Source organism: Triticum dicoccoides, chromosome 1B (genome assembly GCF_002162155.2).
Source record: "Triticum dicoccoides isolate Atlit2015 ecotype Zavitan chromosome 1B, WEW_v2.0, whole genome shotgun sequence".
Taxonomy (NCBI): Eukaryota; Viridiplantae; Streptophyta; class Magnoliopsida; order Poales; family Poaceae; genus Triticum; species Triticum dicoccoides.
The window spans coordinates 109,847,046-109,861,435 of record NC_041381.1 but is presented as its reverse complement, the minus strand read 5'-3'; the positions used below and the strand labels follow the sequence as shown (position 1 = coordinate 109,861,435).

At 51.8% G+C, this 14,390-nt stretch overlaps 2 protein-coding genes across 2 annotated transcripts; both read right to left on the bottom strand.

Annotated features, from left to right (window-relative positions):
• Positions 1-881: 881 nt before the first annotated feature.
• LOC119322349 lies at positions 882-2,738 on the bottom strand. The gene has a single exon (XM_037595849.1). The coding sequence runs from the start codon at positions 2,584-2,586 to the stop codon at positions 958-960; it is 1,629 nt and encodes a 542-aa protein (XP_037451746.1). The 5' UTR covers positions 2,587-2,738; the 3' UTR covers positions 882-957.
• A 2,390-nt stretch (positions 2,739-5,128) lies between these two features.
• Positions 5,129-7,393, bottom strand: LOC119302243. The gene has a single exon (XM_037579283.1). It carries the CDS (start codon positions 6,664-6,666, stop codon positions 5,884-5,886), a length of 783 nt encoding a protein of 260 aa, XP_037435180.1. The 5' UTR covers positions 6,667-7,393; the 3' UTR covers positions 5,129-5,883.
• Between the last annotated feature and the right edge of the window lie 6,997 nt (positions 7,394-14,390).

The following is a 14,390-nucleotide window of genomic DNA, read 5'->3' as shown; positions in this document are numbered from 1 at the left end:
TGTCTTCTGGTCCAAGAAAAATCATCGTAAAGTTTCATTCCGTTTGGACTCCGTTTAGTATTCCTTTTCTGCGAAACTCAAAAACAAGGAAAAACATAAACTGGCACTGGGCTTTAGGTTAATAGGTTAGTCCTAAAAATAATATAAAATAGCATATTAATGCATATAAAACATCCAAAACAGATAATATAATAGAATGGAACAATTAAAAATTATAGATACGTTGGAGACATATCAATAACAAGTAGAAGTGGTTAGATGACTATGATGATGATGAGTATGACTTGTTATTAAGATAACGATGATGAGTTATTATTACAATGATGGTGTTGAGTTGTTATATGAGCATGATGAGTTATTATATATATCAGTGGGTGAAATAAATGTGAATTAGATTCAAGTGGAGGCAACCATGGTGCGGAGCGAAAGTACTACTGATCCAAACTAAACAAGTTTGGATTAGTAGTACTTTCGGTCTGCACCATATTGCCTTCACTTCTCTTTTCCACTGATATAATAACTCATCATGATCATAAAATCGTATGATGAGACAACTACATAAAACATGTACAAATACAGCGCCAATACGGAGAAGAAGAAAAAAAATACGGGAAATATTAGTAGTAGCGCGGGGCGTGCATATAACAGCAGCGTTGGTTTAGCAGCAGCGCGCTCTGAGCAACCGCGTTGCTGCTATTAGCGGAAGCGAGGATTCGTAAGCATGCTACTGCTATGTATGGTTAGCAGTCCCATGCTACTGCTAAGGTTTAGCTGAGTAGTAGCGCTACTACTAGCACTACAGCGCTACTATTAGGGTTTTTCCTAGTAGTGTCACTCCATAACTATGTAGACAAATCCAATTTTGGGACGGTGGTAACACGGGAGGGTCATGTAAGTACCTTGAGTAACATTCTTTTTTCCTAATATAGTGAGTCATTACAGTTCTTAGTTACAAATTTACAATGGAGTCGTCGCCATTAGCGGTAGCTCGACCTCGTGCGCCCACTCGACGCACCTGGTCTCGAAATGGCGGCTCCTCACCTCGTTGGGCAGGTAGCTCAGCCAAACCTTGAGCCCCAGGCGCCACCGCATGGTCCTCCCCTCCGCCTCCCGCCCTACCCTCCACGTCACCTCCTCCGGCAGCTCGTCGCCGGCCACCACCAGCCCCCGCATCTTGCTGAACGCTCGCCCAGGACCCCCGTACCGGCGCCTCATGCCGCTGCGCGGGTCGGCCTCTCTGCTACCCGGGCGCCACGCCGACACCTCCGTCCCGGTGGCCGGGTCGCACAGCACGCCCTCGAACACGCCGGCGCTGCCCTCCGCCTCCTGCTCCCACCGCCAGCTCCGGTTCCGTGCCCGCGACGACGAGCGCATCTTCGCCTTCACCCTTGGGTCGCCGCCGAGCTTGTTGGCGCCCGCGAATGCCCCCTTTACGGTGCGCGTCGTCTCCACCTCCCGTTCCGGGTTCCCTGTCGACCGGCCAAGGCTCGGGCCCGTGGCGTAGGACGAGCCGAACCTGGGGCCGACCCAGAGCCGGATACGCGACGGGAAATGCCTCTCGCCGTCCAGGACATGGTCGTCGTCGACGTCGTCTTCCTGGGTGCCAGTGCCGCCCTTCTTGCGATACCCGAGCCGCACGACGCGCACCCGTATGTTGTCGACGCGCACGCCGACGACGATGAAGCTATCGCCGTGCACGGTCACCGCGTACTCCACCTGCACCACGGCCTCCAGCTGCTGGTGCACCAGGCCGTACCGCAGCGCCGGCTCCTCCGGCAGCTCATGAGGCAAGGCCGTGACCGTCGCCGTCGATGTCGCACCAGCGACGCGGGGGATCGCGAGCACCGGCGCGTACCCTCTCAGCACCCAGAGACCGTGCACGTTGGCGGCGTACGACAAGCACGCGACGTCGGGCTTGGCCGGCGACTTGGGCGCCGATTGCATCTCCCGCAGCAGGCACCACTTGGCCAGCATGTAGCCGAGCGACCGCATGAACCGCTCCTCGACGTCCGGGCCGACCGAGAGCAGGAGCGCGCCGAGCGCCGCCGGGGCGCAGCCGGCGAGGGCGCGCTCGATGTCTTTGCCAAGAGCCTGGAAGAAGAGAAATCCAAGGTCCGCGGGGGCCTCCAAAGCGCACAGCCAGAAGAGGCGCATGAGCAGAGCCAGCGAGAAGAAGGGGGAGCCATCAGTGCCCGTGGCCGCGATGACGGCAGACACGACCTCCTCATCCAGCTTCCACTCCGGCGGCGACGTGTCCGGCTCTCTGCTCAAGGAAGTGATGGACGGCGAGAGCGCGGTCACCTCGTCGAGCAGCTGGGCCAGCAGCAGCAGCCGCGGGGCGACCTCGGAGCCTGCCGCGAATGCCTCGGACGACCAGAGCACGCGGCGTGCCACGCCGTTGGCACTGTCTGCGGCGATGGAGAAAGCGACGACGGCCGTACCGCCGTCCGCGGTGGCGGTGCAGTCGGCCTGCAGGACGATGGAGGCGCCCTCGGCCTCGGGGGAGGCGGCGAGGGGGATGGATGCCGTGCCGTTGCCGGTGCCGGGAGGAGGGAGGGTGCCCAGCCACGGCCACACCTCGTCCATGGGTTGTGGCTAGGAGGAAGACCGGATACGTGGGCGTGATGGCGCGCGCGGGCTGTGTGCTTCTGTGGCGTGCCGTTGTTCGGTGTAGCTTCTGGCACGAAATGGAGGTTTGGTTGGTTTGGAATGTGGAGGCCCTGTTGCCCACATAGGGCACGACGTGGACTAGCAGATGTGAACAACCGCCTGACATCTGGCTATTTCTTGTGTGTTCATGTTCTCAACTGCCAAAATGGGCTAACAATTAAACACTCGCCTAGATAAGAAATTGAGTTCAGCCCAACTCCCCTTCCGCCATCAGATACACATCTAACGAATATGGGTGAGTGTATATACGATGTACGAGCATTTGTGTCTGTACAGTGTTAAAAAAATACAAATCTAATGGATGTGCGTATGTACGAGCATCTGTGTGTTAAAAAAAAATACCGACCTAACGGATTGTAGTATTCTTCCTCCTCCTTCGATGTCGGTCTGTCAACCCGTCCTGAGACTCTGACGCCGGCTTCCACCCTCCATGGCCAACGGTGTTGTTGTATGTATCTCTCCGCCTCGTCTTGTGTGAGTCGCTGCCCCTCAGCCTTTCCTTAAAGCCCTACCGTACACCACGCCGATGGCTACCCCCGCACCCGAACCAATCTAGAACTATGTCGTCTCCCATTCTTGATGGTGTTCCTATCTCAGCCTCCGGGCTGCGCTTTGTTGGAATTTGACTGAGCGCATAGAAATTTTCAGGTGACCGCAGAGGGATGCACTATGTGTAGTTACCTAAAAATGATTAGCAGTCATTCACTTTTTACCGTTGCTGGCGTACACACAGGAAAGCCCAACATCGGGACCGGGCTTCAGGCATGCATTTTACATGTTGGATCTTCGAGTTGACACCCCATGACGGCCCATCTTGGCAGCCATAAACCACATGAATGCAAGTTTTGCATGCTGGGTGATCCTACTACATAGCAAATCTTGAATTGAGATTCATGACGAAACGATGTTTTTTAAATTTCTAATGCAAAATTTAAGTGTCACATGATCATACCACAGGCAAAAATTAAATAATACAACAACTTGACAGGAGCCTGAATTATTTTGGGAATTTACTCAAATCGCTCTCCACCTACCGATCAAGATCCAAAGGCTCAACCGCCTTCTACTTTCTCAAGCCTTCTTAGTCCACCTATAATAATGCTAAATCAAAAAAAATGAAGTTTTTCAAGAGAGAATGAATTAGTGGCATTGTATTACACTTAAATAAGAAAGGAAAGGGGAAAAAAGACAAAATTTGTGCACACTCGGAAATTGTGCTTTTTATGCAAGAATAAGCATATAATAGTGGATTTTTCAAAGAAAAAAAAGGGAATTTTCTAAGAAGGAATAGATTAGTGACATTGATATCACCATTAAAAAGGAAAAAATGAAATTAAAACAAAAATAAAATAAAATAATAAAAATTCCTACAAAAGAATGAATTACTGGCATTTGTATTATCTTTTAAAAAGAAATAAAATAAAAAATTGCACACAAATTTAAACTAAAACTCTACTTTTTAAATATGCAAAAAATAAGTACATAGTGCAAGTTTCTTACTCTACATAATTTACACACATATTCACGCACAAAAATAAAATGATGTTTTCTAAAAAATAATAAATTAGTAGCATTGGTATTACCCTTAAAGGACAAAGAAAATAAAAAAACAAATCATAACATAATTTGCACACAATTTACACATAAATTATGTTTTCTATAATATGCAAGAATAACCATATACAATATAAAAAATCACAAAAAATAAGTTCAGAAAGAATGAGTTAGTGGCATTGGTGTTGCCCCTAAAGAAGAAAGAAAATGAAACAAAATAAAAACAAAATAATAAATAAAGTTTTCTAAAGAAAAATGAATTAGTGGCATTGGTATTATCATTTAAGAAGAAATAACAAGAAAAAAAACTGCAGACAACTTTGTATTGAAATTACACTTTTTGTAATATACATAGGTAAACATATAATAGTGCAATTTCACATTTTAATATATACACATATTTGATAGTACTTGTGTGTGTACATTTTCACACACCAACATCTCAAAAATACTCATAAAAAATAAGAAAAACGACTAAAACAAAAACAAAAGCAAAAAACCATAAAAACAAGAAGAAAATAAAGGCAACGGGTAACGGGCTTCAACCCAATAAGCAAGAACAGGGGCAAGTCGAAAATTCAGCCCAGGGAGTTATGAAATAACTCAAGGGGAGGAAAAAAGACTTGAATCTTGACAAAAGATTGAACGATCAAAGAATGTACTCCCTCCGTCCCAAAATTCTTGTCTTAGATTTGCCTAGTTACAGATGTAAATACATCCGTAACTAGGCAAATCTAAGACAAGAATTTTGGGACGGAGGGAGTATATTGCTAAGGTGGACTGCAGAATACTAGCTATCTGACTTGTTTTGCTTAATTAACAGTGTAATCCATACATTTGACAAAAGGATTAATTGCACGCCAATTTTCATGAATTAAGACTATCCAATGCTTAATTACATGATGATTCCACAAATTAATAGCCGGATCACTTGCCATATTATCTGCCCTCAACTTTCAATGCGTGCAAGCAGCGGAAAATCTTAGGTCCTGCTCATGAAGCAGAGCATTGCAGATAGATGCCCATGTTTTTGCACTCAGAAACCAAATACCACCTATGCAAATTCATATCAAAGTATCTCAATATCATTACTCAACCCATGATTGAAGGAAGAACTAGATCAAAGCATGATCAGTACTAGTAATAATCAGAGCAAAAGGATTCAAATTTCACATTAGCAACATAATTGGCAAAATGGCAACATCAATATCAATCAACAGCATCTGGGCATTTGCACGATGAAATGGCATCCATATCAAGGAATTTGAAGATGCCTCAAAGCGTAGTTTAGCAAAAAAGACAGTCAGGAAGCATATAGCTGAATTCAATTAGCAAGCATGCTCCCACCCCCAATCCCCCCATCTTGCAGCCTGCAACCATATTTACACACAGATCAACTGCAACTAGCAGCAATCAAGACTCAAAGGCCACCACAAAACTATTGCATTGTTACCTGGCTGGTCATACTATTAGACTAGTTTCTCATGTCATCCAATTTTTTCTCAGGACATCATCAAAAAAGTTAAGAACATTACCAGTAGTTGCACAGCAGGATCATCTGCATAACTTAGCTGCAGAAGATTTTCAGTCCTAATGATGGCAAAGGCTACTCAGTAATCTCTTCTCCCTGTCAAAACTTCACTGCAACCCTGGGTGGAGTCAGACGACCAGGTTGCCGAACGGTGCCCGGTGCGGGATGCCCTTGCGCCGGTGTGCAGGCGGCGGCGGTGGTGGCGTCGAGGTCTGGTCGGCGGCATTGCGCGGCGGGGAGGAAGGGGAGGAGGCGCTGCGGTCGTGGCGGCAGCCAGGGAACTTGCAGCTGAGCGAGCAGAAGCGGAAGGCCTCGAGCAGGCCGCGGCCACAGCCGCACTGGTTGACGAAGCTCCAGGCGCTGCGGGCGTGCCTCTGCTGCGGGCCGCGCTCTCTGAGGAAGACGACGCGCGCGCCGTTGATGACGTAGGTCTGCACGCCGTCGACGTCCAGGAGGCCCTGGACGTCCGACACGATGAGCACGCTGCTGTAGGTGGAGCGGCGGACCCCGATGACGTGGTGGCCGCGGTGGCCATGGTCGGCGCACAGGGAGCAGAGCGCGCCGGCGACGGCGGCGCAGTCGAGGCAGAACATGGTGCGCACGCCGCCCCGGCGCGAGTCAGGGTGCGTCTTGCACGGCGTGTAGAAGCGCGCGGACATCATGGGGCGCAGCCACCGAGGCCACCGCTCGCCGTCCGCCGACGCTACCTGCTCCTGCTCCTCCACCTCCTCCGCAGACTTCTCGTCCTCCTCAGCCTCCTCCTCCTCCACCTCCGCAACCTCCTCATCCTCCTCAACCTCCTCCAGCTCCTCCTCCTCCTCCGGTTCAGCGCCGTCATCGTCCTGCAGACGACAACAACAAGATTGTTCAGAGACATTGCTCTCCTTGAAAATGGAAACCAGCATGGCCATGCACACAACGTGTTCGTCCGTGGGAATCAGCCGAAGGAGAAGCAGTTACGAACAGATTACCCGGCCAGGATTTCATACATTTCGAACAACAATTACCAGAATTTGAAGACTAGAAGTTGCACAGCAGGAATGAACACAAGAACATAAATCGAACCCCTAAAAGCGGTGGCAGAGGACAAATGAGGGTTTAATAAAGAAGAGGGAAAAACACCGATCTTTCCGAGATGGCGAGATCGATCTTCCATCCATCGCCATTTCACTGCTCCCAGGATCCACCCAACAGCCTCGACACCAGCAATCCGCCCAATGCAGCAGTAACGCACGGAAAAGGAAGGAGGACGATGACAGATCAAGAAACGGTTTCGTTCCTTCCCGGAGTGGAGCACGAGGAATCAAGAAGGCGGAGCACAGGTGGGGGGAGGAGCGAGCAAGAAATGGGGAATGGCGTGGCGGGAGGGTACCATGCTGCGGCGGTCCTTGGGGAGGAGCTCCTTGCAGGGGGAGTCGTGGTCGATCGCCATGGCGGCTGGGCGTGACACGCGCCGCGCGGCGAGGGCGGAGGAAAAGGTGGGGCGCCGCGGGGGGAATCCAAGAGCCGGCGGATTGGTGGGTTGGGTGGACTCCGGAAGCAGAGCCGCGGCTCGGCTGGCTGACTTGTAGTGGAAGTGGTGGGCCGGGCTTGCATTGATGGGCTCTCTCTTTCTTGAGGGGAAGAGCGGCAGTGTGAGCGAAAGCTTGATGCCGCCTCTGGTCGACTCTTGTCCTTCAAAACATCATCCAAGTTAGATAATGTTGTTGAAGAAATGATTGGTTTGCCGTTTACAAGATGAAAAATATGTCGTCCTCCCGGAAAAGAAGGCAGTGAAAAGGGTTGGACGACCACCCCGGATCTAATCAAGCGCGTCAAAGAAAAGAGGGTGGCTAGGTGCGGGGAGCAACGGCGCAGCCACCGTGCACAAGAGGGGAAGAGCACGATAGGACCCCTATCAGAGTCGTGTATGGCCCCGATCAGCATAATAACTATCAGTATGATGATTTTTGGCTAAAATGACACTCTAGTAGAGTCGCCGCATGGGTGCCGATCGAAATAGTTTATGTAGCTAAACGACCTCGTGGCCTTCATATTTGAAGTCTGGGGAGGCTAGCATGGAACTCGCTCCATAAAACAACCACCGGCCTGGAGGGAAGTTTCAGCTTCTACTTCCTAGCCATGGTCGGGTTTGAAGCGCGACACCATACACGCATCATTGTGTCCCGGTTAATCACCGGTGAGTGGGCGACGTGACCGGTAGCCAACGATCCATTAATGGCGTCCACCGCTCCCCCAAATTCCTCGAGACGGTTGTTCGAATGGCCACGCGACTTCGTCCTCGACTATAAAAGCCTGTCGGCAGGGCGTCACCATCACAAACGTTCTGGCACCCATCCCACCTCCTCCTCACTGCCTCCTCCCCTCACATATCCTCATTTCTCAACGACGATGTCGACACGCTAGAACGCAACCTACTGGCTGAATGTGGTGGCGAAGTGGAAGGTCTTATCGACGATGATGTGTAACCGCGGGGGCAAACTCTCTCCACGATGCACCAGCTATGGAAACCATTGGCTCCTCCCACACCGGCGGCCGACCTGACAGTCACTTAGTAACATACATAGTATAGGTAGCAATGTCGCTACTCGAATAGCGGCATTGCTCAGGTTAAAATTGTAAGCTTTGGTATGTCTAATCTGAGCTCAAATTACCCCTCCATTTTTTTTAAATGACAAGAAATTAAAAAAATGAGAACATATGGAAGCAGAATTGTGACAACTCTGTGTTTATGCCCGCCCGCCGTGGTTTCTATATCCATATGGACCACACAAGCATCTTCTACCGCATGCTTAGTCTTAAACCCTCTGTGGCTGATGTGCTTGTACCCTGATAATTGTTCGTTGCAAATTTTTCATAAACTGTAAATCCCTGAAGCCTTCCCGATGAACACCGCGCATACCACTTGTCCTAGCAGTGCATAATAGCAATAGTTGAAGCAACAAGCAATGAAGCACACAAGCAGCAAGCAATTGAGCACACAAACAACAAGCAATAGAGCAGAAGAGCAGTAGTAAGCATGCATGATCATACGTCATAGCAAGTTCAACCTAGCACTACTATGGTGTCATCCTACCACCACATTCAAAAGAGGGTGTAATTCTACCGGTGCAAGTTCATCATCATCATGAGGGGTTAATATACACCACCTCAACAAAATATATATACCATCAAATAGTTTTCAAGCCCTAACTATACAAAGAGTACGTAATGGGTCTAATGGGCGTGTTAGTCTTAGGGTTAATTAGAGATAAGGATCATTTGCTTAGGGGGTCAAGTAAGCCTTGCTTGGAAGTCATTTGCTTACGTACTCTAACACTCTATATATAAAGAGAGGAGATGTATCAATCTAATCAAGCAAGAATTAAGAAGGAAATCCCTTCCCTCTTGCCCGGCCGTGGGCAAAAAAAGGCCCCCGGCCGGCCCTCTCGCGCCCTCCTTCTAGCAGCGCCATAACAGTTTGGTATCAGCTAGCTTCGGTTCGATCATGTCTTCACCGCCGCCAACCCCCTTTCTCCCGCTGCCAACCTCCACCACCGCGTCGCTGTCCATCACCTCCGCGCCGCTGGACTCCACCACCGGCGACTCCATCGGCCAGATACCTCTCTCCACCGCGCCCCCTGCCGCCGTCTTCACCCCGGAGCAGGTCACCGGGGTCCTCAACGACCTGGTCACAGCGGTCCAGGGGATCCGGTTGTACTTAGCCAGTCCCTACGGGCCGCCGCCACCCCCGCCGCCGGCCGCCGCCACTGGTCCACCGGCCCTGCCATGGTGCCCGCCACCCGCGGCGCTCGCGGGACCGCTGCAGCTGCAGCCACCGCCCGCTGCCACCCCGCAGTGGCTGCATTGGCCGTCGCCGACCCTCGCGGTGCCCCCCGCGCCCATCGCCGCCCCCGCGCTGCCATGGCTGTCGTGGCAGCCGCCGCACCAGGCGGCCTCCGCCCCACCCTGGTTGTGGCAGCCGCCGCTCCTAGCGGCCTCCGCCGCGCCCGGCGCTCCGCGGCAGCAGCCGCTGCTGCTGCCCCAGGGCGTCCCCGCCGCGCTCGCCGGGCTGCTGCAGCAGCCGCTGCAACTACCATCCACCGCCGCCACCGCCCCGCCCTGCCTGCAGTGGCAGCTGCCGCTCCTGGCGGCCTCCGCCGCGCCCGGCGCTCCGCTGCAGCAGCCACCGTCGGTTAGCTCCGGCCCCGCATCGACCACGCCGGCGGGAATCCCGATCCACCAGATCAAGTTCCCACCGTCGCCATCACCGCTTCCCCAGGGCGTCCCCATCCAGCAGATCAAGTTCCCGCCGTCGCCATCACCGCTTCCGGCTTGGATCACTACCCGCCACGTGTCGGCAGCGGTGAGGCTGCAGGCTGCCGCGCGCGGCCTCCTAGCGCATCGGCGTGTGCAGGAGATGCGTGGTCTGCAGCTGCAGCTCCTCCCAGCTACACTTCGCTGGGCAAAGGACCTCGCTCTCGTCCGCTGCATCGAGGATCTAGGGCATGCTGTTTTTCCCGCGGGCAGCGACCTTAAAGTTTGCGACATCGACGGTTGGGGGGGCGCACCCCTCCTCGTCATTCTCTATCGCAAGCCCTCCACTCTTCCCTGTGCGGTGCAGACCAACAGCCGTCCGGCAGGGAGAAGGCATGGTGTCACCGACAGGAGCACACCGCGTAGCACAACTGCATTCCGCCATCGGCCGCCGCGACGGCGCCTCTGCTGTTCACTCTTGCGACCACTTTCAGGTGGCCATACACATGCACTCCTTTTGTTCAGGTGGTGTCCATGGGATCCAGGTGGTTGTACATGTGCACGTCCGACGTGCTGATGGTGTCCACTTTTTGTTAAGGGGTCCAAAATAAAGCGTCCTAGTCCATTTCAGGTTGATAATAATAAACAAGCCGAGATGTAAAAGGCTTGTTTTTAGGTGTTAGGTTTGTGTTGCATCGAGTCATGGTTATAAGTTGGTTAGGCTGCAGGTCGAGGACAAGCTGCATGTCCAGGTGGGGTGTAGTGTTAGAGTACGTAATGGGCCTAATGGGCGCGTTAGTCTTAGGGTTAATTAGAGATAAGGGTCGTTTGCTTAGGGGGTCAAGTAAGCCTTGCTTGGAAGTCAAGTAAACCTCTCTATATAAAGAAAGGAGATGTATCAATCTAATCAAGCAAGAATTAAGAAGGAAATCCCTTCCCTCTTGCCCGGCCGTGGGCAAAAAAGGCCCCCGGCCGGCCCTCTCGCGCCCTCCTTCTAGCAGCGCCATAACAGCTAGCTTCGGTAGAGAGAGAGCCGGCCGGGGGCCTTTTTGCCCACGACCGGGCAAGAGGGCCGGCCGGGGGCCTTTTTTGCCCACGGCCGGGCAAGAGGGAAGGGATTTCCTTCTTAATTCTTGCTTGATTAGATTGATACATCTCCTCTCTTTATATAGAGAGGTTTACTTGACTCCCAAGCAAGGCTTACTTGACCCCTAAGAAAGCGACCCTTATCTCTAATTAACCCTAAGACTAATGGGCTATACCGCCAGCCCAGGCCCATTACGTACTCTAACACTACACCCCACCTGGACATGCAGCTTGTCCTCGAGCTGCAGCCTAACCAACTTATAACCATGACTCGACGCAACACAAACCTAACACCTAAAAACAAGCCTTTTACATCTCGGCTTGTGTTATTACTCTCAAACTGAAATAGACTAGGACGCTTTATTTTGGATGTGCACGTGTACAGCCACCTGGATCCCATGGACACCACCTGGACAAAAGAAGTGCATGTGTATGGTTGTTGCTCTGCACTGCACAGGGAAGAGTGGAGGGCTTGCGATGGAGAATGTCGAGGAGGGGTGCGCCCCCCAACCGCTGATGTCGCGGACTTTGAGGTCGCTGCCCACGGGGAAAACAGCATGCCCGCCGCCCGTGGAGGAAACCGCATGCCCAAGATCCCCGACGCAGCGGACGAGATCGAGGTCCTTTGCACAGCGAAGGGCAACTTGGAGGAGCGGCAGCTGCAGACCACGCATCTCCTGCACACGCCAACGCGCTAGGAGGCCGCGCGCAGCAGCCTGCAGCCTCACTGTCGTCGATACGTGGCGGGTAGCGGTCCAAGACGGAAGCGGTGACTGCGGCGGCGGGGACTTGATCTGCTGGATGTGGACGCCCTGGGATGGCGGCGGCGCTGATGGGAACAAGGTCATCGCAGTCCCGTCATAGGGCATCCCATACTGGGCGGCGGAGCTGACTGGCGGTGGCTGCTGCGGTGTCGCGCCGGGCAGCGGCAGCGGCTGCTGCGGCAAAGCGTCGGACGTGGCGGAGGCCGCTAGGAGCGGCGGCTGTCACTGCAGCCAGGGCTGGGCGGTGGTGGCGATGGATGGCAGCTGTAGCGGCCCAGCGAAGGCCGCCTGGTGCGGCGGCTGCCACGGCAGCCACGGCGGCACGGGGGCGGCGATGGGCGGTGCAGCCGGGGACGGCCCGTAGGACCCGGCCAAGAACATGTGGATCTGCTGGACCACCTGGGTTAGGTCCCGCAGCACCCCGAACACCTCCTCCGGGGTGAGGACGGCGGGGGCGGGCGCGACGGAGGATCCCGGCGCGGGCAGGAGCGGGGCAACGGTCGTGGTGGTCGCCGGAGGCGACGAGGTGACCGGCAGCGGAAGAGACGGGCTTGGCGGCGATGAAGACATGATCGAACCGAAGCTAGCTGATACCAAATTGTTATGGCGCTGCTAGAAGGAGGGCGCGAGAGAGCCGGCCGGGGGCCTTTTTGCCCACGGCCGGGCAAGAGGGAACGGATTTCCTTCTTAATTCTTGCTTGATTAGATTGATACATCTCCTCTCTTTATATAGAGAGGTTTACTTGACTCCCAAGCAAGGCTTACTTGACCCCTAAGAAAGCGACCCTTATCTCTAATTAACCCTAAGACTAATGGGCTATACCGCCAGCCCAGGCCCATTACGTACTCTAACAGTTGTCATCATCATCATCGTCGCCATCTCTGTCGCCGTCGAGGATCATGCATGTGGTAACCAGAGGCAGCACTACATCTAGTGGTAGTGCTGGCACAGCCAGCTCCTGAGTCATAGCCCCTTGTGAGCGTCTGCCATGGCAACTGTAAGTGCATCAAGTGCCCCCTTAGTGATTCTGAAGTATTAAAGACAAATGGGTTAACGGCCTAATGTGTTTGTGAGTGTACACAGTGAAGATTTGGTTTAACCCATGGAAGACGACCCCCAAAAATGTATTTCTTCAATTGCAGAGCTTGGTGATGAAATTGGTACGACATTTGAAGAAATTGACGTGAAAACTTTGAAGCATGAAGACTTTTGTTTTTGTAGTTTCTCTCTTCTTATTTTGAATCATAGGACAAATCATACTGTTAAAGGGGGTCTAGGTGAATCATTGTTCAAATTTTCAAGGTGATGCTCTAACCTATACATAGACAAGCAGCTTCGAGTGAAGCCTTTGGAAATCTCCTAAACAGCTGACGAATTAGCTAGCGACAGTGATGAAGTTCATCTAGTCACTCACGAATTGGGTCAGGCTAAGGAGTTAGGATTTCGCCAGTGCGATCTGCCTATCGTGAGGAAATTGAGTGCCCCGACGAAATTGAGAGTTTAATTTTTCGACCGTTCCTGCATCGCGTGCCAGCTGTCGAGTGCATCCTTATCCTTACAACAGTCATGTCTGAAAAGTGCATTTATGAAAATTCATGTTGTGCTTACCCTCTGGCTATAAATAGCCGTCCCCCACAACCACATGTTGGTTCGCTGCTCTGGAGAGAACTTGACACTGTCATTTGAGAGCAACCCATCCTCTGACGACTTTGAGAGAATGCTAAGTGAGAAAAAAAACCAACTAGAGCCAAAGTGATTGATCTGTGTGATTCGACGCCCGTTACCTTTGAAGATTGTCATTCTTTTGGACGGTTAGGTGTCATGTTCTGAGCACCCAAGAGTCATTGCGGTGTGTCGGTGAACAAGTCTGTGAAGGTTTTGAAAGTCTACCTTGAAGACTTATCACGAGTGATTGAGCGAGGTCTAAGTGACCTTGGCTCAAGAGGGATATGATGAGGACTAAGTGTCATTTGAGTTCGTCTCAGCCGCCTCAACCAGACGTACAATTAATACAGCAACTGAAACTGGTCTACCAAATTATTGTGTCTTCACCGAGCCTATATGGTTTGAAATTCCTCATCCCTAACTTTACTTTATTCCGCTGCTGAAGAATTTGTGATCTACCTTCTGATGAATTTGAAGTGGAGTCTTTTATCATGTTGTCTTTAATTTCTTCAGTTCATCTTCATCATGCTTGTATGCATGTATGATTGCATGTTCTTCACCTATATGTATCTTGTATGCATGATTTCCGTTGTTGTGATGAATTAATTGCCTCGCATTTCTATTTCTTCATTCTGATATTCGTCAAATTCTTCAGAGTTTGACAAGTTTTTAAAAATCTCTCATTCAACCCCCCCCCCCCTCCCGGGAGTTAACCTGCGCTTTCAGCAATAAAACCAACACCTTGGTTCTTGTTGTCCAGCATGTGGCTCATAGCAGCCATCAAAGCCTCCTGGTTGAAGTCACCTTGGTCCATGACGACCGTGTACAACTCGGGGGGGCACATCGAGGGACTTGCTCTCCCTGATGACAGTTGCCACCTCCT